Below are 24,631 nucleotides of genomic sequence, written 5' to 3'. Positions count from 1 at the left end.
GACTCAGGAATGTTGAGTAACATGTACAAGGTCACACAGCCGCTATCCTATTGACATGAGCATCAAAACTAGGTGTGTCTGATTTCAAAATGTTGCTCTAAAACCAAACACTAGGAACTTCCCTCATGGTCCAGTACTTAAGACTCTGCCTTTCAATGAAGGGGGTGCGGGTTCAATTCCTGGTCGGAAAGCTAACATCCCACATGCCTCAGGGCCCCAAAAACCCAAAACATAAAGCAGAAGCAATACTGTAACAAATTCACTAAAGACTTTAAAAATGGTCCACATAAAAATAATCTAAAAAATATATTAAAAAAAAATAAAACTGAACTCTGTTGAGATGCCTTCATTCTAGACTACCCTCCCCTAAACAAGTCCTTACCAAGGGCTTCAGCTAAGCTAATGAGTGAAGGCACTCAGAAAAAGCTCCTCTCTGAGGGATGGACAAGGTGACATGGGAGGCAGGTATATAGAGTAGGACAAATCAGCGTGGGATGTAAACTCGGTACAGTGCCAAATATAAAATGCTCAGAAAAGGAAAGAACACATCAGATTTGCACCTTGAATGACACGTGGGTTCAGGAGAAAAGACTGTTCTGGGGGAATCCACATTGTGAGCAAAGGTGTGCGGATGCAGTCTCCTGTCAGGGGAGCATATTTCAAAGCATCCATACAAACCTTGAGTGAAAACGCACCTTGATCTTGCACACATGTGCCTCCATTTAAAATTTTATAGAACGCATGAGTTATTTATAGACTATCTGAAAGCAGAGGCAGACAATGATATGACGACACAGATGCGAAAACCTTTGAAATGTTAAAATGCTTTTCACAAAATAGAAAGAGGGATTCATTTAGAGAATTCTGAATGCTTGCATGTGAAGAGGCATGGTTTTCCATGCCATGTTTAATTACATAACTACCAAGCTTAATAGAGGGGGTAACTGTGAGTAAGCGTGTCTTCTGATGGAAGCTTTTTGTAGAAAGGGGAAAACAGACTATAAGTATATGGATGATGACAGTTAATAAATATTTTTACACTGAGAGTGTAAAATGCTTTATTAGAGGTCTCAATTACATGAAATTAAGTAATTGAATCTTATGCTTAAGGACCGTCTTTAGAGTTAGTCACTCAATCATGTCTGACTCTCTGTGACTCCATGGACTGTAGCCCACCAGGCTCCTCTGTCCACGGAATTCTCTAGGCAAGAATACAGGAGTGGGTTGCCATTAACCTGGTGACATATTTCTTGACAGTCCTCAGTATATCATGAACATTCCATGTAAGAATACAGAGTGATTTCTGGGGCATAACTGAAGACATGAGAGGCAGTGAGATTTGCCTGTGCTATTTCTTATGTGGAAAGAACTTGTCCACCCTCATTTCTTATGTAGCTCCCACCATACCAAAGTAACGAACAGAAATCCATTATGTTTGGTCGACAGTGCAGAAAAAGTTTTTTAATAAGTTGTCAACCTATAGATGTTGGGATATTTTATCTGAAAACAGGAAGATCTGGCATAAAACCAGGCTTCACTTCTGACACAGCTATTTGTTACAGCTGAGAGCATCTAGCTTCTTTGGACAAGGACAGCCTGTCTACCTGGTCTGTTTCACTTATTAGTGTATACATACAACAGCATGTTCATTTATAGATTCTTATCTTTCGACAGCCCTTTCTTACTCTCCTAAGAACCAGAGCAGGTAGTTTCAAGATGTCTGTGGTTAATGTGTCAGGCCCACAGAAAGTGCTTATTAAAAACGTGTTGAGAATTTCAGCAGATAAGAACCCTCCTGCCAATGCAGGGGACACAGGTTCAATCCCCGGTCCAGGAAGATCCCACATGCCGTGGAGCAACTAAGCCCGTGTGCCCCAACTTCTGAGCCCACAAATTATAACTACTGAAGTCCGAGGGCCTAGAGCCTGTGGTCTGTATCAAGAGACGCCACTGCAAGGAAGAACAGCCCCTGGTCTCCCCAACTAGAGAAAGCCCATGTACAGCAACAAAGACTCAGTGCAGCCAAAAATTAATAAATAAATAAATAAGTGTTGAATGAAAGTCTCAGGGATGATATTCAAGCTGAGTGTGCACAAGAGCAACCAATTCAAGAAAGGTGCTTTGGATCGCATGACATGCCATGGCAGTAATTTATCAGGGGAAGGAAGAGAAAGACCCGGGGGCCCACTGCAGGGACTTATTGCCACGGTGAGTACCATCCCGCATGATGCAAACGTACATTGTTCCTCAGATACACTGACATCAAAAAAAGAGGCACAAAACCACTGATTTACAGGAAACTAGAATCTGGTTTAGAACATGCAGCTTAACTTTTCTTTGTGATGGTTTGCCTTGTCGATTTCAAATACAGGATATAAAAATCTGACGGTGGTATGAAGTGGGCAGAAGTGTCCTCAGGACACAGGGATGTGATTTTCTGTCCATATCCATCTGTGCTATATGGCAGAGTCCTGACCTGATAATTTTAAGCCTTTTGACAAGGGGTCGGTCTATGTGAGCCTCTTAAATTATACATCTGCATAATCTCATGATGCTTTACTTACACACACAAATTACAACATGAAGGATGAAAATTATAAAGAGAATTGTGGAGACTGGAAACATTCTCAAGGTCATTGGGTTCACGGACTTACTTCTGAAGATTATAAAGACACAGCCCCAGAAATCTTTGTTTGGTTCCTACGATTCTCTAGAGAAAAAGTGAGTCTGAAAATTCTCTGATGATTGTCAACCTTTTTAACATCAACTTTCCCTGATAAATCCAACTTTCAAAAGAAGGCCACAGAAAATCTTAAATAATGTTTGGAATGTGTTATTTGTCAATGATCATGAGAAGTAGGGGCTTCCCTGGTAGCTCAGCTGGTAAAGAATCTGCCTGCAAATGCAGGAGACCCTGGTTTGATTCCTGGGTTGGGAAGATTCCCTGGAGAAGGAACAGGCTACCCACTCCAGTATTCATGGGCTTCCCTGGTGGCTCAGATGGTAAAGAATCCACTTGCAATATTGAGAGACCTGGGTTTGATTCCTGGGCTGGAAAGATACATTGGAGGAGGGCATGGCAACCCATTCCAATATTCTGGCCTGGAGAATCCCCATGGACAGAGGAGCCTGGTGGGCAACAGTCCATGGGGTCACAAAGAGATGGACACAACTGGGCAACTAAGCACCTACACCCATGAAAAGTAGGCATGGAATTAGGGTTTTTAAATATTAACATTGCAAGTAACTGAAAGATTTTGTTTGGGTCTAAGATTTAAAATATCTTAAAGGTGATACAATTCTGGGAGAGTCAGTAAGAAGTCAGCAGCTTAAACTCTGGTTCTGCCTTTTCTTATTAAATTCCCCTGACTTGAAATGATTTATAATTGGTTCAGAAAAGAATACCAGGAATCAACCTTAAGGCATTTGGTTATGTTTAAATAGAGTAAAATGGTGTTTTAGGATAAGAAATTCTGGAGTCCCAGGCAGAAATTTCAGAAAGTCCCATGACTGGCAAAAACTACAGACTTGTGCAATTACGTGTTTTAAAGAGTGATGGAAATACTCCTTTTCCGTTTCACAAGTATCTTAAGGGAGCCTACTGGGTACCTGATGCCATTTTCAGCTCTGAGAGTGTGAAAGAAGGAAATCAGCTTTTGTTGGTGCCCATCATCGGTCAGGAGTTACCTTAGGTGCCTCCTCATGGGATTCCTCAGACACTCCAAGCAAAACCCTGCCGTTCTATCCCATTGATTCCCGTAACTTGGAGAGGTTAATGATTTGCCCAAGGTCACAGACTCAGACAGTGTGGAAGAGGCAAACAGAGACCAGCAGAACAATCAAAGTAACAAATACAAAAGCTGTATCTTCAGATACAGAGAAGAGACTTGTGGTGGCCAAGGGGGCAGGGTGGGGGAGGAAGGGGCGAGGAGTTCAGGATTAGCAGATGCAAACCACTCTCTACAGGACAGATAAACCACAAGGTCCTACTGTGTAGACAGGCAACCATATTCAATATCCCACAATAAACCACCATGGAAAAGAATATGAAAAAGAACATATATGTGAGTCACTTTACTATATAGGAGAAATTAAACACAACATTGTAAATCAACTAGACTACACAAAAATAAAAAGCTGTATCTTGTCGTCTGGGCCAGTGAGGAAATGAATAGAAGAGTCTGCTGAGCAGGGGGACACGAGGCGCTTTAAGAGCCAGAAGGGAAGTTCAAGGTAATCATGCTAAGAAGGCATGGGGACCTAGGACTCTGGTCTGTGCATAGCTGGCTGAAGCCTCACTGACTTTTAGTCAGAACTGAGTCTTCACTTGTCTCCAACAGTCTGGCACGTGAGGCACAGGGAGAGGGCTCAAAGCTCCCGGTCCATTTTCAGCCTCCATGGGTGAGAACCGGGGGTGGAACACAAGAGCCAGTTTTGCTACATCCCAGGCAAGGGGCAGTTCAAGTGGAAATATTCCTTTTACAGTAGTAAGAGCAAGGAAATTTTCAAATTCCTAAATATATAAACATTTTTTTTAATTAAACTTTTCATTTTGTACTGGAGTATATAGGTGATTAACAACGTTGCGAGTATCTCAAGTGGACAGCAAAGGGACTCAATACACAGATATGTATCCATTCTCCGCTCCCATCCAGGCTGCCACATAATGTTGAGCAGAGTTTGCTGCGCTATACAGTAGGTCCTTGTTGGTTTGCTATATTTGAAATGGATAACTCGTAAGGTAAACATTTTGAATGTTTCAAGACAGAGAAATAAAAATACTAACATGAAAGTAAATGAACAAAATTCTCAAGGGAAAAAAAAGTTACCCGGGAAAGAGCTGACCATGGCACAGGCAAGAAACTCTCAAAAAGGAATGGGAGACAGCAAAGGAGAACATTACCACCTTACCCTATATAGCTCCTGGCATTAAAAATAACTGAATAAAATAGCAATAAGGCGTCAACACATTACCATACAGCTGCTGAGAGGTAAGTCAGATGCCCTTGCAACTTTATGTAAATTACATTACAACCTGATTTTCTTCCCCAGTGAGATATGGTTATGATGGTAACTATCTACACAGGTGAACTGCTGTGGAAAACTAAGTTGATTCTATGGATTATGAAAGTCCCCAAAACCAAAAAAATTGCTAATATCTTTTCTGGTTTACCTGATAAACCTAACAGAAATAAAATAACTTGGAGACTTAATATACAGATGAAGGTTCTCCATTCTCAGTTTTCATCCACGTTTGTCTCACTGGAGAACCAATTTTCCACTCCCCACAATGGAGGGAGGTGAGCCTCCATTAAACACATTCATTGCTTCTGCTTCCTTGGTTTACTGTTCATACTACTCTGCCTGGTGGTCCAGTGGTTAAGACTGCATTTCCAACGCAGGGGGTGCGTTTTGGGGAATAAAGATCCCACCCGTTGAGGGACACAGCCAAAATTATATATATATATATATATAAACTCTATGGGTAAAACTGTTACAAAAATATGGAAAGTGAAGCTGTGAAAGAGGTGCTGCTGAAAAAAACGAGGATATGGCTACCCAGAGCATTTCCAGCAGAGTTGAGGGCTTCCCTCAGAGCTCAGTTGGTAAAGAATCCTTCTGCAATGCAGGAGACCCCAGTCTGATTCCTGGGTTGGGAAGATCCCCTGGAGAAGGGAAAGGCTACCCACTCCACTATTCTTGGGCTTCCCTTGTAGCTCAGCTGGTGAAGAATCTGCCTGCAATGTGGGAGACCTTGGTTCGATCCTTGGGTTGGGAAGATCCCCTGGAGAAGGGAAGGCTACCCACTCCAGTATTCTGGCCTGGAGAATTCCATGGGGTCGCAAAGAGTCAGACACGACTGAACAACTTTCATTTTCACTGTCAAAAGGGGCTTCAGAAAGATGATGCTTCTTCAGAAATTTGAGATTAATTTTTATTCTATAATTTCCCATTCTTTCCATGTCATTCAGTGACAGCCCTAAATACATGGACATATTTTCTTAACCCTTTCAAGCACCATGTATCTTGGGAGACAAAAAGTGTAACCTCCAAATGCATCTTCAGTAATATTTTTACCCCAAGTCCCAACTTTACAAAAAACAAAAATGCCATCACCCTGATAAGGTCAAAGTCATTCTACCTTAGCAGGACCTATTATTCTAGCTTGGAGGAAATCTAAAAATAGGTAATGAAGTAATGGCAATATTTGGTTGGGAATATGGCGACAGAGCAACCAAGTCCTTCACTTGTTTATGTCACATCGGTTTGGAATTTCCTTTAAGATAAATGTAAACATAAAATCAATACAGAAAAGGGAGCTTCATGTTGTGACTTTAAAAAATGGATTCTAAAACCAGAGAATCTAGATTCAAATCCTGGCTCTCTCGGATCTAACTGAGGGACTTAGGTGGATTATATACATTTCCTGTGCTAACTTACACAGTAGTCAACCTTTGGACAAAAAAAGTGAATGAAAACTTTATTAATGGAAAAAGTCTATAGCAGAGATCAGCTTTTTCTGTAAGGACTTAACAGTAAGTATCTGAGGCTTTGGGGGCCATAGAGTGTCTGTCAAAATATTGGGTTGGCCAAAAAGTTTGTTCAGATTTTTCAGTACTATTTTATGGGAAAACCCAGAGTGAACTTTTCTGCTAACCCAATCCTTCAACTCTGCTGCTGCTGTGTATTAGTAGCCATAGACAGTATGTAAACTATGGACATGGTGCAAAGCTGTGTTCCAATATAACTTTACTTACAAAAACAGATACTCGTAGATTGGGCCAGTTGGTAGAACTCTGGCATATTCACCACTTAGTATCTTAGGTTTTGGTTTCTGTTTTTTGTTTGTTTGTTTGCTTTTGTACACCAGTAACACGTACTTGGCATACAAATCTTTGCTACTTTATCATTGGGTAGCTTTCCATACCTCTTAAACCAAATGTGATAAACGTAATTACTCAGGAAGAATGAATATTAAAATGAATTACATAAAATATGATGTTCATTTATGTGAAGTGATCAGGGTAGCAAATAAAAATTCACATGCAAATCAAGTCCATATTAAAAATACTGAGTGCCCAGTAGGGAATGGATATCGGCCAGTTCAGAACATACGTTGTCTGTAGCTTACCACTGTGAGGCATCTGGCCAGGAAGGTTTTTGAAAACAGCATGGAAAAGGGATGGCAGTGTGCTAACCCAAATTCCTGGTGAAACTTTCCTCTGGTGAAATCAGTGTCACTCTTTCAATAACTAATATATTCTGGTGTTTGCAGGTGGGTATGAATGGATGAATAACTTGGGAACACATTTAACAGAGTGTGCTTCAGCCAACAATGAAAATGCTGAAAGTGGTCTCCATAGGTATGTCCAGAGTCAGCCATCTGTTAGTTACTTTGCTTATAAAGCAGAAAGATTTTGTAAAGCAGTTATTCAGAAGGATCAACTATAGCAGTTCTATTCTCTGCTTGAGTCAGAGGGTTGGGCTAGGTTGCCCACACTGGGGGTACTTCCTGAGACTGGCGGGTAATCTTCAGAGACCATCTTGGCTTGAGCAGAGATCTCTGGTCTCGGGGAACTGGCTGGTTTGGTCTCCAGGTGCTCTCTTCTACCTCTGCCTCATTCTTCTGTCTAGGCATCCAGCCTGGATTTTAGATTTTAGTACCTGTTGCCCAGACTGTACCTCAGATCTCTTAACAACTTGGCTGCTCATATTGTTTCTCCAGATTCTATGTTTGTCAATGTCAAAATATGCTCCATTTTGTAAGCCATGCTTAACAAATTAATTAGGTCTTACTCTTTGCCTGTTCTAAGGCAAGATTAGCAGTAGTCATCTAACAAGCTGAAGCTAAGTGTTCAGCCTCATTGGTTTTATCTAGTAGTATCTTCCTGGAATAGACCAGTAAGAGTAAATAAAACATCATTCATCTGACCTCTATACTAGCCCACACAAGAGCTGGGCCCCTCTAGTCACATGGACCTGGGTGTGAAAACTGGACTAATGCACAGGTTTTTTGGGAAGATTATAAAAGACACATCAACTGAGAGCAGAGCCCAGTGCCTGACACAGAACATGTAATAAACAAGTATGTAATGAATCACAAGTGTTTATGAACATGATCATCATTTCCTGAAGCCATCAGACATTTCAAAAAAATGAGAGCAAAGTTATCAGGCTGCAATGGTTCAATGAACCCTGTAGAAAGACTTGCAAACTAAGAGATTCCAGAAGAGGGCCCAATGCACCAACATTCTATGCATCAGTGCCTGCCAGGTGCCAACTGTCCTAGAGAGTGGAATAAAAAATGAATGTGACAATTTCCTGCTCTCATGGGGTTTAAGGTCAGGACCAGGGCTGCACATAAGATCTCAAAATAGAGGCAGACAGAGCATGTTGCTAGAGTGCAGAGCAGACCCACTTGATTTAACCTGGGACCCCCAAGAGAAGATGTCCTGAGATGGAATCTTGGTGGCTTGGCCAGGCTGGGAAAGACCTTGAACTGAGCCACGAAAGTGGGAAATAACATGACACAGGTTAGATGTACAGAAGTTCAACTCTACTGCAGTTTAAAAGGCAAGGTGGAGGATCAATGAGAAGAGAAACTAAGTCATCACCCCAAAGAGTCCCTCTTCCCAAACCCAGAGTCACAGGAACTGTGGGTTCTTTCTCCATCTCAGGAGCTTCAGCTCTGTTGAAAGTGCTTTCAGTGTTATGCAGATGCTGGGGATCTGATCTAGTGATGTACTGAGCCTAATTCTGAGATCACGAAAGATACTAATTTCACTGGGAAAAAAGTTCAATTGACACTCACATGGCAATCATATCTTCTTTTTTTAAAGACCCCCCCCCCTTTTTTTGATATGGACCATCTTAAAAGCCTTTATTGAACTCGTTGCAAAATTGTTTCTGTTTTAAGTTTTGGTTTTTTGGCCGTAAGACATGCGGATCTTAGCTCCCCGACCAGGGATTGAACCTGCACCCACCCCTACATTGGAAGGCGATGTCACAGCAGTCCCAGCAGTCACAACTGAGTCTCTTGGGTTTCGGAATCCTGGGCCACTAAAAAGAGCTCCTGTCACGGTGCCCTCTTATCCTGAAATGTGATTCCTCACACGTGCACGTCTGGATCTCAGTCAAGGAGACTTTAGTATCCCCATGGTGTATGGACGCCAGGTAGGCAAGAGCCGCTCTCCCTGGATTTGGCTGAGCCTGACACACCCTGTCCCATTTTCCTTAGCTGCTGGACCTCCTGCATCTCCTCTGTGTCCAGAGACCCCCTTCTTCCTGACACATCTGGATGAGTCAGATGGAACCTATGGATCTAGAACCTGCTGCGTAGTTACTGTGAGAAACACTACTCTCAGAGAACCTCAGAAGAGATTCTCAAACCTCAGGAATCCAATCAGGGTGGGCAGTGCTTTCCAGTAGGTCATCAAACCCATTTATTCTTTTTAAAAAGTACTTAAGTTATTCATGGACTTCCCAGGTGGCTCAGTGGGTAAAGAATCCGCCTGCAATGTGAGAGACATAGGTTTGATCCCTGGGTTGGAAAGATCCCCTGGAGGAGGGCATGGCAACCAACTCCAGTATTCTTGCCTGGGAAAACCCACGGACAGAGGAGCTTGGTGGGCTAACAGTCCACGGGGTCGCAAGAGTCAGACACGACTGAGCGACTAAACACAACTGTGAGTATTATAATACCATTCAGTATATGTTTAATATAAGAACAACTATGTTCTTTAATATAAGAACAACAAGCTTTAAGTCCAAGCTTTAAAGAGCAGGAAATTACCACTTACTGTTTCCCATCCTGGGGCTAAAAGGGGATGGTTCCAGAAGCACTGTGAGTTACCAGTTGGTTATACTGTACATTCACCCTGATTTTATTAGTGATGCTGATAGGGAAGGAACTAGATATGAAGATCATTAAAGAGGATACAGTGTCTGCAACCAGTCCCACAGGCCAAAAGGGCACTGAAGGACATTTACTAATGAGGATAATTAAGCATGACTTGATAACCACCCAAAGTCCTGCTGGTTCCAGCAGTGAAGCAGATAAAGCAGGGACCTCACCCTCTGAAAAGAGACTGGGCATTATACTGAGTCTGTCCAACTGCCAATAGCACTGTGAGGAAATAATGGTTGTGTTCAGAGCCCTTCCAATGCCAGTCTCAAAGATGGGCCCGACCTAGTCTCCTGACTATGGAAACCAGAGGGGAATATCCACACACTAAAAGTACACCGAACATAAGACAAGGAAGAAAAATATAGAGGGCTTTGTTTATTTGTCTGTTTCATTTCTCTTTTCTTGGGCTCTATATTTTCAGTATTTTTGTTAGAGAAACTAGCAACCTGTGTTTGGGCACAGAAATTAAACAGAGATGGTAATCAACAGCAGGGAAGATAAAGGCTCCCTTGTAAAGGACTGTTTTGCTTTGTGTTCTTTCTAAGCAGTTAGCTCCTTTGGGATACTTCCTCTTGGCAGCAAGAATAAGGATCTTGGCTAAGCCAGCTTTAAGCTAGGCATCCCACCCTCCTGGCGACAGCTGCTGCAGACCTGCCTTCCTCTGTAGCCTCAAGCCTCCATCGACCACCTCCACTGACCTCTGAGATCTTCCCATCTTTGGATGCTGATGATTTTGTAAGACTGTCTGGCTGAGACGTCCAGGAGACCTTAGCCTGATCATGACAAGCTGTCTGCTTCCTACAGCACAGTCTCCAGTCACATCACAAGATAACACCCACGCTCCATAAAATACCAGTTATGTGTAGTAAAAATCAACCAAAACTTGTCTAGAATGTAACATGGCACCATTTCCATTTTCAAGGCTCACTCTTGTAAAGAAATAATGTCTTTAAAAAAAAAAAAAAAACAACTAACATAAAAGTTTGAGCCAAAGTCTGTTGCCAAGAAGGCTTAATGCATGCTTCAGAGAAATAGAATTTCTAACAGGAAGCCACTTGTGAATTACGGACAATCGCATACAATATATTTCACAAAACTGAATTTCTCAGGAACCGACAACAATTTTCAGATTTAAAAGCAATGGTGTCTTATTTAGAACTTGGAGAAGCATTTGGCATAAATTCACTGAGAGAGAGTACTAAATAAAGGGTGTTTTTTCCTTAAGGAAAAAAGAAGTAAATGATAAAATCCACCCAAAACTTTAAAAGACAAATCTTGATGAATTCAGTTGGAGAAATCATCCTAACAGATAGAAAGATATATTAGAAAGCTATAGTAATGAAAATAGCATGGTACTGGCCCAAGAGTAGACAAAGAGGACAAATAGACTAAGAATACACAAATAGATATGGAATCTTCCACACAGACCCACATGTATAAAACTGCCTGCTTTACGACAAATGAACCCCTCCCATGCAGTAGAGATGGGTTATCTGTTTAATAAACAGTGCTTGGATAGCCCTCTAAGAAGATAAGACACCCTGATCCATAACTTATACCACATGAATAGTCCACTATAAACGGGTCGCAGATTTAATATGATAGGTTAAACAATAATTCAACAAGATTTTATTTTATTTTTTTTTTTTGAGGGAGGGATTCATTAACTCAGGGAGATAAAGTTTTCTTAAATAGGTATAAATGCACTAACTATAATGGGAAAAATGGACAGATTAGACTTTATTAAAATTAAAAACTTCTTTTCATCATAAGGTACCAGTAAGAGAATAAAAAAGCTACAGATCAGAAGATATTTATAATACATTTATCTGACAAAGAACTGATATCCATAATATATAAGGACCTCCTACAAATCAATAAGAAGACAACCCGATAGAAAAGTCAATAAATAAGCTGAACAGAAACTTCACAAAGAAGATATAAAAATGGCAAGTAAGTTGGTAGGAACATCCCAGTTACATCACAGTGAGGCACACACCATCAGAGTGGCTAAAATTTTGAAAGACTGAGAAAAACCCAAGTGCTAGTGAGGATGCTGGGCAACTGGAATGCTCATGCAACACTGTGGCCGGGGGAGGCGTGCACTGTAAAATCCCTTTGGAAAACTGGCAAGACTGTACTAAGCCTGCACATATATGCACATTCCAGGACCTAGAAATCCAACCCCTGAGCACATACCAACAGAAATGCACCAAAACACATGCCTAAGAACATTCACGGCAGTTTTCTTCATAACTCAAAACTAAATCCACTCAAATGTCCAATCTTAGTAGAAATGATAAACATGGTTAATTATCACAACAGAATAGTATTTGGCAATGACAAAAAATGAATTACTTCCAAATGTAGCATGGATGAGTCATACAGATAAAACTGAGTAAAAGAATCCAGACAAGAGAGTACCTACTGTATACGACATTCATTTTTACAATAAAATCCAAAACCAGGTAATGCTGATCTATGCGACAGAAATAAAAACTACTGGTTACTTTTGACTGAGAGCATATTGCCTGGAAGTCGGGTACACAATAAGTTTCTGGGCTGAGGGAAATACGCTCCTTTTTAAAGATTTTTTTGATGTGCACCATTTTTCAAGTCTTTACTGAATTTGTTACTATATTGTTTCTCTTTTATGTTTTGGTTGTTTGGCCATGAGGAATGTGGGGTTTTATCTTCCTGTACCAAGGACTGAACACACACCCCCTGCATTGGAAGGCGAAGTCTTAACCACTGGACTGCCAGGGAAGTCCTAGAAACATGTTTTGTTGACATGAGTGATGGTTCTACTCTTAAACCTGGAGGAAGCCTTCTGCTTCTGGTTGGGATGAAAAAAAAAATCATGAGATTATCATTCATACTCTAATGCTAAGAATGAGCCCAATATGTTATTAAATCACAGATTTCTGAGACTTTAAGATCGCTGAGAGCATAATGAGATCTAACCGAATGAAAATAAGGAAACTAATAAGCCCTTTCTAGAAGAAAGAAGACCCATAGTTGCTTTTATCCCTGGAGGAGGAGTGAGAAGAAGTATCATTAAATGATGGAAAGAAAAATCACCTTGACTTTGAAGGAAGCTTTAGTGGTCATGAGTGTACAGGCATGATGGAGTCACGTCCTTGGGGAAGCTTTACCCCCCACCAATCCTTCCCACAGGCCTTTATCCCACAGGCATGAGCGAGTCCACCAAAAGATGGGTGCAGGGCCACAGATCTGTCATACTAAAGAGGGATCTGATAATTTCCAAAGAGCAGGAAAGTGAAAGTGAAAATCGCTCATTCGTGTCCGACTCTTTGCAACCCCATGGACTATACATAGTCTTTGGAATTCTCCAGGCCAGAATACTGGAGTGGGTAGCCTTTCCCTTCTCCACAGGATCTTCCCAACCCAGGGATCAAACCCAGGTCTCCCATACTGCAGGTGGATTCTTTACCAGCTGAGCCACCAGGGAAGCCCAGGAAATCAACCCTGAATATGCATTGGAAGGACTGAAGCTCCAATACTATGGCTACCTGACGTGAAGATCTGACTCACTGGTAAAGACCCTGACGCTGGGAAAGGTTGAGGGCAGGAGCCGGAGAGGGAGACAGAGGATGAGACGGTTGGATGGCATCACGACTCAATGAACATGAGTTTGAGCAAACTCCGGGAAATAGTGAAGGACAGGGAAGTCTGGCATGCTGCAGTCCAAGGGGTCATAAAGCGCCGGTCATGACTGAATGACTGACTGAACAACAACAACGAAGCAGATGGAGTGTGCGTCTAGAGACAGGACACTTATGAGAAGGCGAGTGATGACTATGACCTAAGTGAAGGCAGTGGCCTTGAGGATGGTGAAAGTGAATGGATTTCATGAATCACTTTAGAGGCAGAGGAGACAGAACCTTTGGTGTAGCCTTCCAATGCTGCATATTTTATTCCACTATTATGAGGGAAAAATTAGACTGAATTAAGAATCCATTACCAATTGTGTCACAATCTTCTATAATGAGAACTGCAAATGGGAAACGTAACAGGATCAGAATTGGGCGGAAGATCTCAATCTGGACTCAAATGCCATCAAGGAACCAAGAGGCAGCAACAATAAAAAATGCGACAAGATGTCCAGGACTATTTCAATAAAGAAATGATTTTTAAAAACATTAAACAAGGAACCTCCCTGGTGGTCCAATGGTTAAGAATCCGCCTGCCAAGGCAGGGGACACGGGTTCGATCCCTGTTCTGGGAACTAAGATCCTTGGAGCAACTAGCCTTTGAGCTGTAACTACTGAAGCCCATGCACCCTAGAATCTGTGCTCCGTAAGAGACGTCCTTACACCTCAACTAGAGAGTAGCCTCTGCTCGCTGCAACTAGACAAAGCCTGAGCGACAGCAACAAACACCCAGCACAGCCAAAGATAAAATAAATAAACAATTACAAAAAAAGAACATGAGCCACTGAGGTCAGTACAGACAGAGTTCCAGAAAAGTCTTTGGTCTATTAAGAAAGTATATAGGAAGAAACACATTCGTGTCTAAGACTTGATCTGGGAGCAAAGAAAACTTTCAGGGTCACGTAAAGAAGAGGTTCAAGATTTATGATGAGTTCTAATAAATCTGGCAATAGGTAAGTTTTACTATTTGATATCAAGCGTCAATCTAAGTGGATAAAGTAAGGAAAGGCCATGTCCCAGGGTACATGGGATCTCAGTTCCTGAGCAGGGATCAAATCCACGTCGTCTGCACCGGAATCTTGGAGTCTTAACCACTGGAATGCCAACGAAGTCCCAGTAATGGAAGTAAGTCTTTTCTAGAATAACTACGACAAAAAAACTTTATTAAACAATTTCTTAAAGTAATTGGTGGGGAGGAAGCGGGGAGAAAAAGCCAACTCAGGGACATCAAGTGCCCTGATCCAGACGTTTAGATGCTGAGAAACATCTTGCTTCTTGATTCTATGCAGCATCCAGTCATGACTAGTGTCCTTCTACTTATTGCTATTTCTACCAAAACTCCATGGAGTTGGGTTTAGGTTTATGCCTACAAAATTATGTACAGTGACATGAAAAATAAAATGCTGCAAGAAGAAGATTTACGAGATAATGTGATCAGATAACGTTTGCTGTTCTTGAACATAGCTCAGGAAAGTGAAAGGACAGATTAATGAGGGATTAAGCCAAACATGAATTTTAATATCCAAAGACATTCATAAGCAAGAAACCCTGGGGCATATTTATAGAGCCACTTTAATTAGTCAGTATTCAAAACAGCTTTACACACGAGTCAAGTTTTCAACAGATTTGAAATATGCAGCTTTCCTAAATGAGAGAGTCGAGGTATTGTAAACCAAGCACGGAATCGGATATCAGAAGATTGCGGGCTTGACTTCTGACTCTGCCAGTTACAGACTTGGAGAGTAAATTGCAAAACCTGTTCAAATGGAAAATGGAAAACTCTGATGGGCCCACCACCCAGATGAAACACGACAATGGGAGTGAATGTGCTTTGTAAAACAGAAGCGATATATTATTTCCTCAAGGGAGTAAAGAAGAGAAAGAGAACTCATGCTCATGAAATTTGCTCTTTTTCAAGTTAACAGTCCTACCACTAATATCTAGACAGGGTACCTGGAATTTACTGATAATGATTCAAGATCCAAGGGTTCTGGGTTCTTCACCTAACTGCTACCCCAACACTTGTATTAGCAAATGGACATGCTGCTGCTGCTGCTGCTAAGTCACTTCAGTCATGTCTGACTCTGTGCAACCCCATAGACGGTAGTCCACCAGACTCCCCGGTCCCTGGGATTCTCCAGGCAAGAACACTGGAGTGGGTTGCCATTTCCTTCTCCAATGCATGAAAGTGAAAAGTGAAAGTGAAAGTGTAGTCGCTCAGTCGTGTCCGACTCCTAGCAACCCCATGGACTGCAGCCTACCAGGCTTCTCCGTCCATGGGATTTTCCAGGCAAGAGTACTGGAGTGGGGTGCCATTGCCTTCTCCGAAATGGACATGAGAGGTATCAAATATACCTAAGAAATACCAGTCACAGTGATCGCTCATGGTTTATACTCGTATCTCTCAGATAATTTCAAAAGGAACTAGACCAGAGCAGTTTAGACAGTAACATCAAATAGACCTGGATTCAAATCCTACCTCTATCACTTCCTAGTTTTATGAGTTTAGATAATCCCACCCGGACTTCCCAGGTAGGGCTAGTTGTAAAGAACTCGCCTGTCAATGCAGAAGACTTAAGAGACTTGGGTTCAATTTGTAGGTCAGGAAGATCCCCTGGAGGAGGGCATGGCAATTCACTCCAGTATTCTTGCCTGTAGGATCCCCTGGACAGAGGAGCCTGATGGGCTCCTATGGAGCCTATAGTTCATAGGGTTGCAAAGATTCAGACACAAGTGAGAGACTGAACACCATCCCTAGGCTCTGTTTTCTAACACAAAAGTGGAGATGGTCACAGTACAGTATGACAGGTTTCAAAGATTTAAGAGATAACAGCATTTAATGCACTTAGCAGAATGCCTGGTGTGCATTAATAGTACAGATCTTTGGTATCTGAAATGTTGCTTCCCAGGAGATAAAATTTTTCACTTTCCACCTACTGGTCACTCCCATCCTTGAACAGGGATGCAGTTCCTTATATACACACAGAAACTCACGGTCTTTTACAGCCAGTCATGAGCTCACGTTTACTGTGCTCAGTCACTTCCGTCGTGTCCAAGTCTTTGCGACCCCATGGACTGTAACCCACGTGTCCAAGTCTTTGCGACCCCATGGACTGTAACCCACCAGGCTCCTCTGTCCATGGGATTTTCCAGGAAAGAATACTAGAGCGGGTTGCCATGCCCTCCTTTAGGGATTTTTCTGACCCAGGGATTGAACCTGGATCTCCTGCAGGCAAATTCTTTACTGATGAGCCACCAAGGAAGCCCCAACATTTATTAAGCAACTACAATAAGCCAGACCCCATGACAGACATCACGGACACAGATGTGAACTAGATATTGTCTCTAACTGCGAATATTTCTCAATAATATAAGACTTGCGGGAATCCCCTGGTGGTCCAGTGGTTGGGACTCTGAGCGTTCACTGCTGTGGCCTGGGTTCAACTTTGGCTGGGGAACTAAGATCTCACAAGCCACGTGCAGAGTGGCCAAAAAATGTAAGACTCTTCAGTGCAATCATTGTTGGCTCTGCCCACCACTGTATCCCCAGTGATTAAAATAGTGCCTAGACTATTGAGTGTGCTTGGTAAATGTTTATGAAGTAAACAGTCTGTGCTTTTTCTGCCACAGAAATATCCAAATCTCAATGCAGAAACTACTTGTACTTTTATTTTGGATATTCAGTGAAGAAAAACTGCAATAGAAAACATCTTTATCAGTACAGCTATAACTGGCATTAGGTGTAAATCCTAGGCTCCTCAAAACAATGTTAACGATCCTCTCATAATAAATACAATGACATTTAGCACTTTAGAAAAAATTTCAATGGGCAGCGCAGGTTGGCAAGAATTCACCAAGCCTTTGATAGTGTGATCAAGGAAAAGACATTTGATACTATTCTTTTACTCTATGTATTAGTATTTTCGCCACCATTTAAAACGTGAGATGGTAAGATTTCACTTAGAGATTTAAAAACACTGCTTACCTGGTCTTCTTCTCCTCCACCTTCTTCATCATATTTTAAAATATTATCTCTTACATCATCTTCTGGATCAATTAAAAGTTGTTTGGCCTGGCGTTCTTTATCCCGGCGTTTCATCCATACCACGAACATCAGAACGAGAACTAGGCAGAAAGAGAGTAAAGACACATGATACGTAATTTTAAAAACTTGACTTTATCTCATCACAGTCTTCAAGACTTATAATTTATATTCATATGGGCTGGAAAACTTGCAATGCATCTTCTACTCTGTTACCTAATCCTAGCCTCACATGACAAGAAACAAGATAGGACAGACACCCTGAGAACCAGGTTTAGGTTGTTCTAGACACTAGTACCCTATGACTTCACTGAATGGATGTCTGTCCTCAGTTTTACTATCTGCAAATGGGGACAATAACTCTGTCTATCTTTTGCTTTGCCATATAATGGATTGGAAATTCTAAAAACAACAAAATACAGTAGGTGAAATTGCCACTCATTACTTAATTGCCGTTCCATTCCGGTTGATCAGTCATCATTCTCCTCCCCAAATCAGAGAGAAGCACACTTATGAAGGAGGGGGAGTGCTTGCCAAGATGCCTTTGCAGCAAACTAGACCTGGATCAGAGACTTGACCTTGAGGATTTTTGACTCCCAAGGGCCTGGGTCTTTCTATCGTGCCATTGTGCTTTTCTCTTTCCTGTTCAATAGCATGCCTCAGGTAAGAAGGCCAGGGGATTAGTCTGAGAACTGAAATAACATCCCTGGTGGCTTGGATGGTAAAAGAGTCTGCCTGCAATGTGGGAGACCTGGGTTCGATCCCTGGGTCGGGAAGATCCCCTGGAGAAGTAAATGGCAACCCGCTCCAGTATTTGTGCCTGCAGAATCCCATGGACAGAGGAGCCTGGTGGGCTACAGTCCATGGGGTTGAAAAGACTCAGACATGAGTGAGTGACTAACACTAACACTTCCTGCTCTACATTTCTGCACCAGGATTAGAATCATAAATTTTCCAGCTGGTTGATGTTAAAATCAGCACCGATTCATTTTCCTTCAGAATGGCTAGAGTCCTTCTTCATACCACAATCCATCAGCTCTAAGTTTTTCTTGATAAGGTTGGCATGTATGCCTCTTGTTAGTTGAAATTGAAACATATCCCTAAGTGCACATCTAGGAATGCATTCCCTCTAAAATCTGGAGCTATCAGTTTACATCCTGAAGCAAAAAGATTTAATGACTCTTATTTGAGCACATTTTTATTATTGGCCATAAAAGTAAATATCCTCCTTTTAAAGCCAGATACATGATCTCATTTGCCATTGTTCCAGGGCTAAATCTAGCAAGTGGATTATTAGTATAGCATGTAGGTTTCAAATTATAGTCAAAGTAGTCTCCACATAGGAAGTAAAAAATGCTCAGGCTTCTACAGTAATTGCTTAGAAAAAAAAAGGACGGGATTCTAAATTACCAGAACACTTGTAAATGGAGAAAACATAAAAGAAATGGCCAACATTTTGAAGAAAGTGATTGGTGCATAGCATGATTGCACAATAAACTAAGTCCTGGTGCTACTCAACAATACAGCACAGGGGCCAGGCAATTTGTTCTTTTAACCTGCATACTTAGAAGTGGTTCCTAAAGTACTTTCCAGTGGTTAATTTCTTGCATTCCACTGAACCAAAGACTGCAAAGTACATTAAAAAGGAGCAATTCCTTAATCTAGACTGGCTCTAAAGACAGACAATTTATTGAGCTGTGTAATCATTTCTATTATCTGATGTGCTGTATGAAATACAATCTCTTGCTATTTTATACAGCCTATCAGAAACAAATACCTTGATCCCTGCATGACTGGAGCAGGTTGCTGACTGCGCTTTCTATAAAGGAAAGCAGAGGAAAGCAATATACTTATTTTCCTAAATCATCAACTATGTGCCATAAATTCAGACACAAATCCTAAGAGAAGTGCTTCAACTTAGGACTGCCTAATATTTTTCTATGAAGTTTGCTGCAGCTCTGCAAGTGATCAGCATCAGAAAACGGCAACGGGCGTGGAAGAGGTAGGCTGGCTGGGTTTGCTGCAAACAGGTAAGTGCATGCAAGGATGCTCAGGGTTTTCCTCATTCTAAAGTGGGCTTGGCTGTGAGAAACTGCTCAGAGATGGAAGAGAGTTGTTAGATTCCACTGAAAGGCAACAATAAAAGTTACTTTTTATTGAGCACAGCTGGTGGGACAGCACAGGGAGGGGGCACAAGGAGGGTCTCGGGATTTGTTGTCTCTTGCAGAGAGCACTGTCAAAGGAAGTGAAGGAGCAAGTGGGCACTGACCAGTTTGGGAACAAACAGTACTATATCCCTGAGTACAAGAACTGGAGAAGACAAACTATTCTAGAGACAAGAATTATCTAGAAGTAGCAAATGAAAGAGAAATAGACTATGAAATAGGGGATATCCCGACAGAATGAGAAGCTTGGATCACTGCCCACTATGGAGGAAGTAATGAAAGAAATGAAGAATGAAAAATGTAGGGGAGAAACTAAAAGGAAAAACGAAGATTTTTATGGCAAAGAAAAACTCCTTAGAGAAGAGAGCAACAGGCAACTCTTGGCTCCACCAGTTCAAACTCAGATGAAAGCACATGCCTCCACTCCATTCTTTGGGAAACAGGAACCCTTCGTGGCTCCCAGCAGCACTGGCAAAAGCTTTCAGCCAGGATCCTGGATGCCACAAGATGGCAAGAGCCACAATCAGTGAATGCACTGCGGTCAAATCATGTCATCTATATGTTATGTGACTATTTCAACAAATAAAAGCAAAAAGTTGCTTTGTATTTTCCGACTGTAAAGAAAAAAGTTACTTTGCTTAACATCCTGGAAGCAAAAGGAATTCAAGCTGAGACACCGGGAAGTACTCACTGAGCAGGATGATGATGCAAAGCAGGATGGCGATGATGGCGCCGGTGCCCAGCCCTGCTCCCACAATTCGATCCACATCTGTGCAGTCCCCGTTGGAATCACACTGGCAAACCTTCACCCGAAGGATGGAGATATTCGATTTGGGAGGATTACCCGAATCTGTGATTATGATTGGAACTTCGTAGATCCCGGCCTCAAGAAATTTTATCTTTAAGTTAAGCTGAGCAAAATCACCTATACGATAAAGGGGAAAAACACAGTCGGAGAGTTTATACATCATAAGATTGAAAAACACACAGCATTTTCTAGACTGCATCATGTACCAAAGGGTACATATAAAGCAGGTTTCACTGTAACCTTTTTGTAAAGTTTATTTTTATTTTTTTGGCTTTAAGGGCTTTTCATATCTTATTTAAACTTTAAGTAGCTTTTAAAATATATTTAAGGAGAAAGATGATAAATGGACTTTACATACCAGGCTTCAAAGCCTCTCAGATGCACATATATTCAAATAATTAATCTGTCCTTACCATTAAGCCGAGTGATGGTCCAATTTCTCTTAATAGTCACTGGAGACAAAGGAAGATCAAAAGCAAATGGTCCAGCATTTGGATCAATGTCATAATCAAGTGCTGTGATGTTAATTGAATTGGGGTCCGGAGTTTCACAAATCTCTGCCTCTTGAGGTAACACTTGAGGGGCATTGTCATTAATATCAAGTAAATAGATCTGCAGTGTTCCCGTTCCACTCATAGGAGGGATTCCTAAAAAGGGAGAAAAATCACAAACCAATGCTCAACAACTCTCTCCCTTGACTCTCAGTTACAGTGAAACTCTCAAAGTTTCTAGCTTTCTAGCCCTTATCACTGTATAACCTTGGAAAAATCTCGTTGCCACAGCATCTCTGCTGTTTTGGTACAAAGCCACTTCTGGTGTCTCTTCTAGGATGACCCTGCACTCCTCCCACTGGAGGTTCCGACACAGAGGGCGGTAACAACGCACACGCACAAGCCCCCATCCCCACCACATGTGGTCCTGTGCCCTTGCTGAACTTACTCTGTGCCCCATGTGCAGTGAGCTCCTCTCGGCACTGGAGGATGTAAGCAAGCAGAAACCCGGGCTCATCATCTGATGGACCCAACTCATTGATGGAGAACAAGACGTGTGCATGAAAGAACCCCAGAGTGCTTTTCAAGCCCAGACATAACTCTGAAATACTGAAACAGTCTACAGACTCACAGACCTTATCTTGGGGAGGAGCTGGATCACTTGCTTGAGAGTATTAGGTTGCACTCTATACATCATTTCATTGTCATCCTATGAAGCTGGTTTAAACAGACAGGAACCTAAGTGTCTCTATAAACTGGTTATGGTTGCATCCTCTTAGAAGTATTGGGGTTGCTAGTGGAGATGGGTCTGCCTGACCCCAAATCCATCCACCATAATATGTTATCTCTACACTTATCTCATCTTTTGAGTTGGACTCTACTATGTTACAAATATTTATGAATAAATATATAACAAATATATAAAATGTAATGGAAATGTTATTATATGTAAACATAATTATATTATTTGAATATACAATATATAATACAATTATATTTAACTATATAATATATATATTGTATGCACTTAAGAGAATAGAAATACAGGAATTTTCTAAATAAGGCTGCATACTGAGACCCAGAGGGTTAAGTGACCTGCCCAAGGTCATGAAACTAGGAAGATTCACACATACACTCTTCAGGACAGGACAAGGAGAAATCTCTGTGGGCCTCTCTAAGGAATATGGACGGTTCTGAGAGCAGGGAGGTTAAGATGGAGGGGTAGCATGGCTGTTTACAATATTCTAATACTGTGGTCTAACCACGAGGGCCACTATGTTTCCTTATAGTTTGAATTACTTTCATATTTATTATCACATTTCATATTATTTGACTCTCATAAAGACTTCACAGAATAGCAAGCAGCAAAAACAATGATCAATAATGAAATGAAGGCATAGAGATTATAATAGCTTGTCCAGACATTAAGGAGCAGCACTGGGGCTCTAAATCCAGCCTTGTGATTTAACGTCGAGTGCATTTGCAAAACATCACAGCTACACAGATTTAACTGCTCACTTCTCTCATATCAAACACCCTTTCAATTAGGAAACAATCCACCTTGGTGAATGAAAAATCTGGTTGTAACTCACAACTCACACATATACATATAATTTTATAGCTCTTTAAATCTCAGCATAATGGTGCAAGATATATTACTGTAAGTTTCAGGGTGGAGAAAGCTACCACTTACAGAAAATGTAAAACAGATGCAAATGCTCTGGTTTCATGTGAAATGGCAGACATGCTTCCCACCAAGTTTCAACTCTAAATTTGTGAACAGTAGGTCTCACATTAAAAAGGATAAGAAATATTGCTTTGGTCTTGTCACCTCGTAGATTTATAACAGATAATGATCTCATTGAATCATCTTATACAGGATTAGGAATGGTTCTTTGAAACTGTTCTTATCAAAAATGTTGACAGGCAATGTTTTTCAAACTGCACATATTGGCCACCAAATAGAAAAAGCCTACTATTTTTATTAGATGCTCACATTCACAGTCCAACATTAAAACAATTTATAAGATGGCTGTGATTTAGTTTTAAAACTATTTACACAGCATAGAAATAATTACTTGAGTGTATAGTTTGTGCCAGGCACCGTTTTAAAAGTTTTATGTATACAAGCCTTGTTATCTTCCCCTGTACACGAGTTACATACTGCTACCATTATCCGTATTCAACAGAAAAAGGAAATGGACAGATTTAAAACCATACTGCTAATCCTGCAGTTAGAAGAATAGTATAAATGGAGTCTGGATCCAGGGGGGAGGGGAGGTCAGGTGGAATTTCAAAGCTCCACTTTTAAACCATATCATGTTGAGACCTAAAACAAGTCCAATTCCAGTTTAAAGTAAGTCATTTTTACGTTCTAGATATAAAGAAAAAAGTGCTATCTATTAACCTCGGCCATTTAGAATCCAGAAGAACCAAGAAAGAAAAAAAAAAAGATGCTAAACTATATGTTTATGTTTTTCAAAACCAACATTCTCAAATATTCAATTATTTTAACTTATGCAAGAAATTAAGAGTTTCCTAGACATGGCAGACTAGAGTTAGAGACTTAGAGGAAAAATGCTAAAGACAGACAGACTGATGGTAGCAAACATGCTGATTAGAAGAAATCAAAAATGACCACCTCGAAAAACACAGTGTGTGGGGCTACTGTGCCATCAAGGTACAGCAGAGCAGAACAATCACAAAGCCTTGTGACCACAATGCTAGGTGACCATGGAGGGTGTAAGGACCCTGGGGGCGTTCATTGCAGAAGGCAGCAAATACAGAACGCCCAAAGGAAATGGAAAATAGAAGCTGGGCCTCAGAGGAGGGAAGGTCATTGGCGCCTTGGACGGAATGAAATTTTTCTAGACAACTGGGTTTCCGAGAAAACCTCGTTTCCTGATGATCATTTGTGATGAGGCTCTACTCCCTTTAACAACATCCAGGACAAATACAGTGACTATATTTAATTACGCACCATTGTCAGAAGCAAGGAAAGTAGCATTGTATATATTGGCTTTCACATTCGGTGATTCTCTGTCCAAAACAGCAATGGTAGTTATCTGCCCATTCACAGAGTCTATTTTTAGCCAGTTTGCAGGATCGGATAATTTGGTGTATCTACAAAATGAAAATGCAGTAAGTTTATTTCTTTTGACATGAAATTTAAAACAGGAAGCTGATTTTTCTGGTTTAGTCCCAGACACAAACAGCATGTTAACTTGCATTTCTGTAGGTGATGGTTGGCACAAACAGCTGTACTGCGAGTATTTCTGTGGCAGTGGTTTGGGAGGCAACATGGTTTGTGTGCTGCGTGGCCAGGTGTGAAGTAAACGTTACATAGGTGGTAGAGGGGAAAGATGAGGAACTCAGTTTCTGTACTGTGGGTTGGGGCTAGGGAGATTTGACAGGTCTCATTATAAGCTCTTATCTAGTTCATAAGAGAGCAATGGTCCATATAAAATACTTCTAATATATCTTCTAAGTGAGCAGTAGCCCTAATGTATAAGGCTTAAGAGAAATTATAATAGAAGTTGAATTT

General features: G+C 41.2%; 1 protein-coding gene and 1 pseudogene across 1 annotated transcript in view; one reads left to right on the top strand and one right to left on the bottom strand.

Moving 5' to 3' along the window:
* The window catches only part of CDH2 (cadherin 2), a 248,360-nt gene that overhangs the window by 17,112 nt on the left and 206,617 nt on the right, over positions 1 to 24,631 (bottom strand). The window contains exons 11-14 of the mRNA NM_001166492.3: positions 24,068 to 24,210; positions 21,010 to 21,243; positions 20,480 to 20,713; positions 17,567 to 17,706 (exon numbers count right to left, since the gene is read on the bottom strand). Coding sequence (NP_001159964.3) covers positions 17,567 to 17,706; positions 20,480 to 20,713; positions 21,010 to 21,243; positions 24,068 to 24,210 — 751 coding nt within the window. The remainder of the gene's footprint in view (positions 1 to 17,566; positions 17,707 to 20,479; positions 20,714 to 21,009; positions 21,244 to 24,067; positions 24,211 to 24,631) is intronic.
* On the top strand, positions 18,278 to 20,486 carry LOC101904912 (NADH dehydrogenase [ubiquinone] 1 alpha subcomplex assembly factor 2-like; annotated as a pseudogene).

Source organism: Bos taurus, chromosome 24, assembly GCF_002263795.3.
Source record: "Bos taurus isolate L1 Dominette 01449 registration number 42190680 breed Hereford chromosome 24, ARS-UCD2.0, whole genome shotgun sequence".
In the NCBI taxonomy this organism is placed as follows: Eukaryota; Metazoa; Chordata; class Mammalia; order Artiodactyla; family Bovidae; genus Bos; species Bos taurus.
This window is presented reverse-complemented; position numbering and strand designations above follow the sequence as displayed.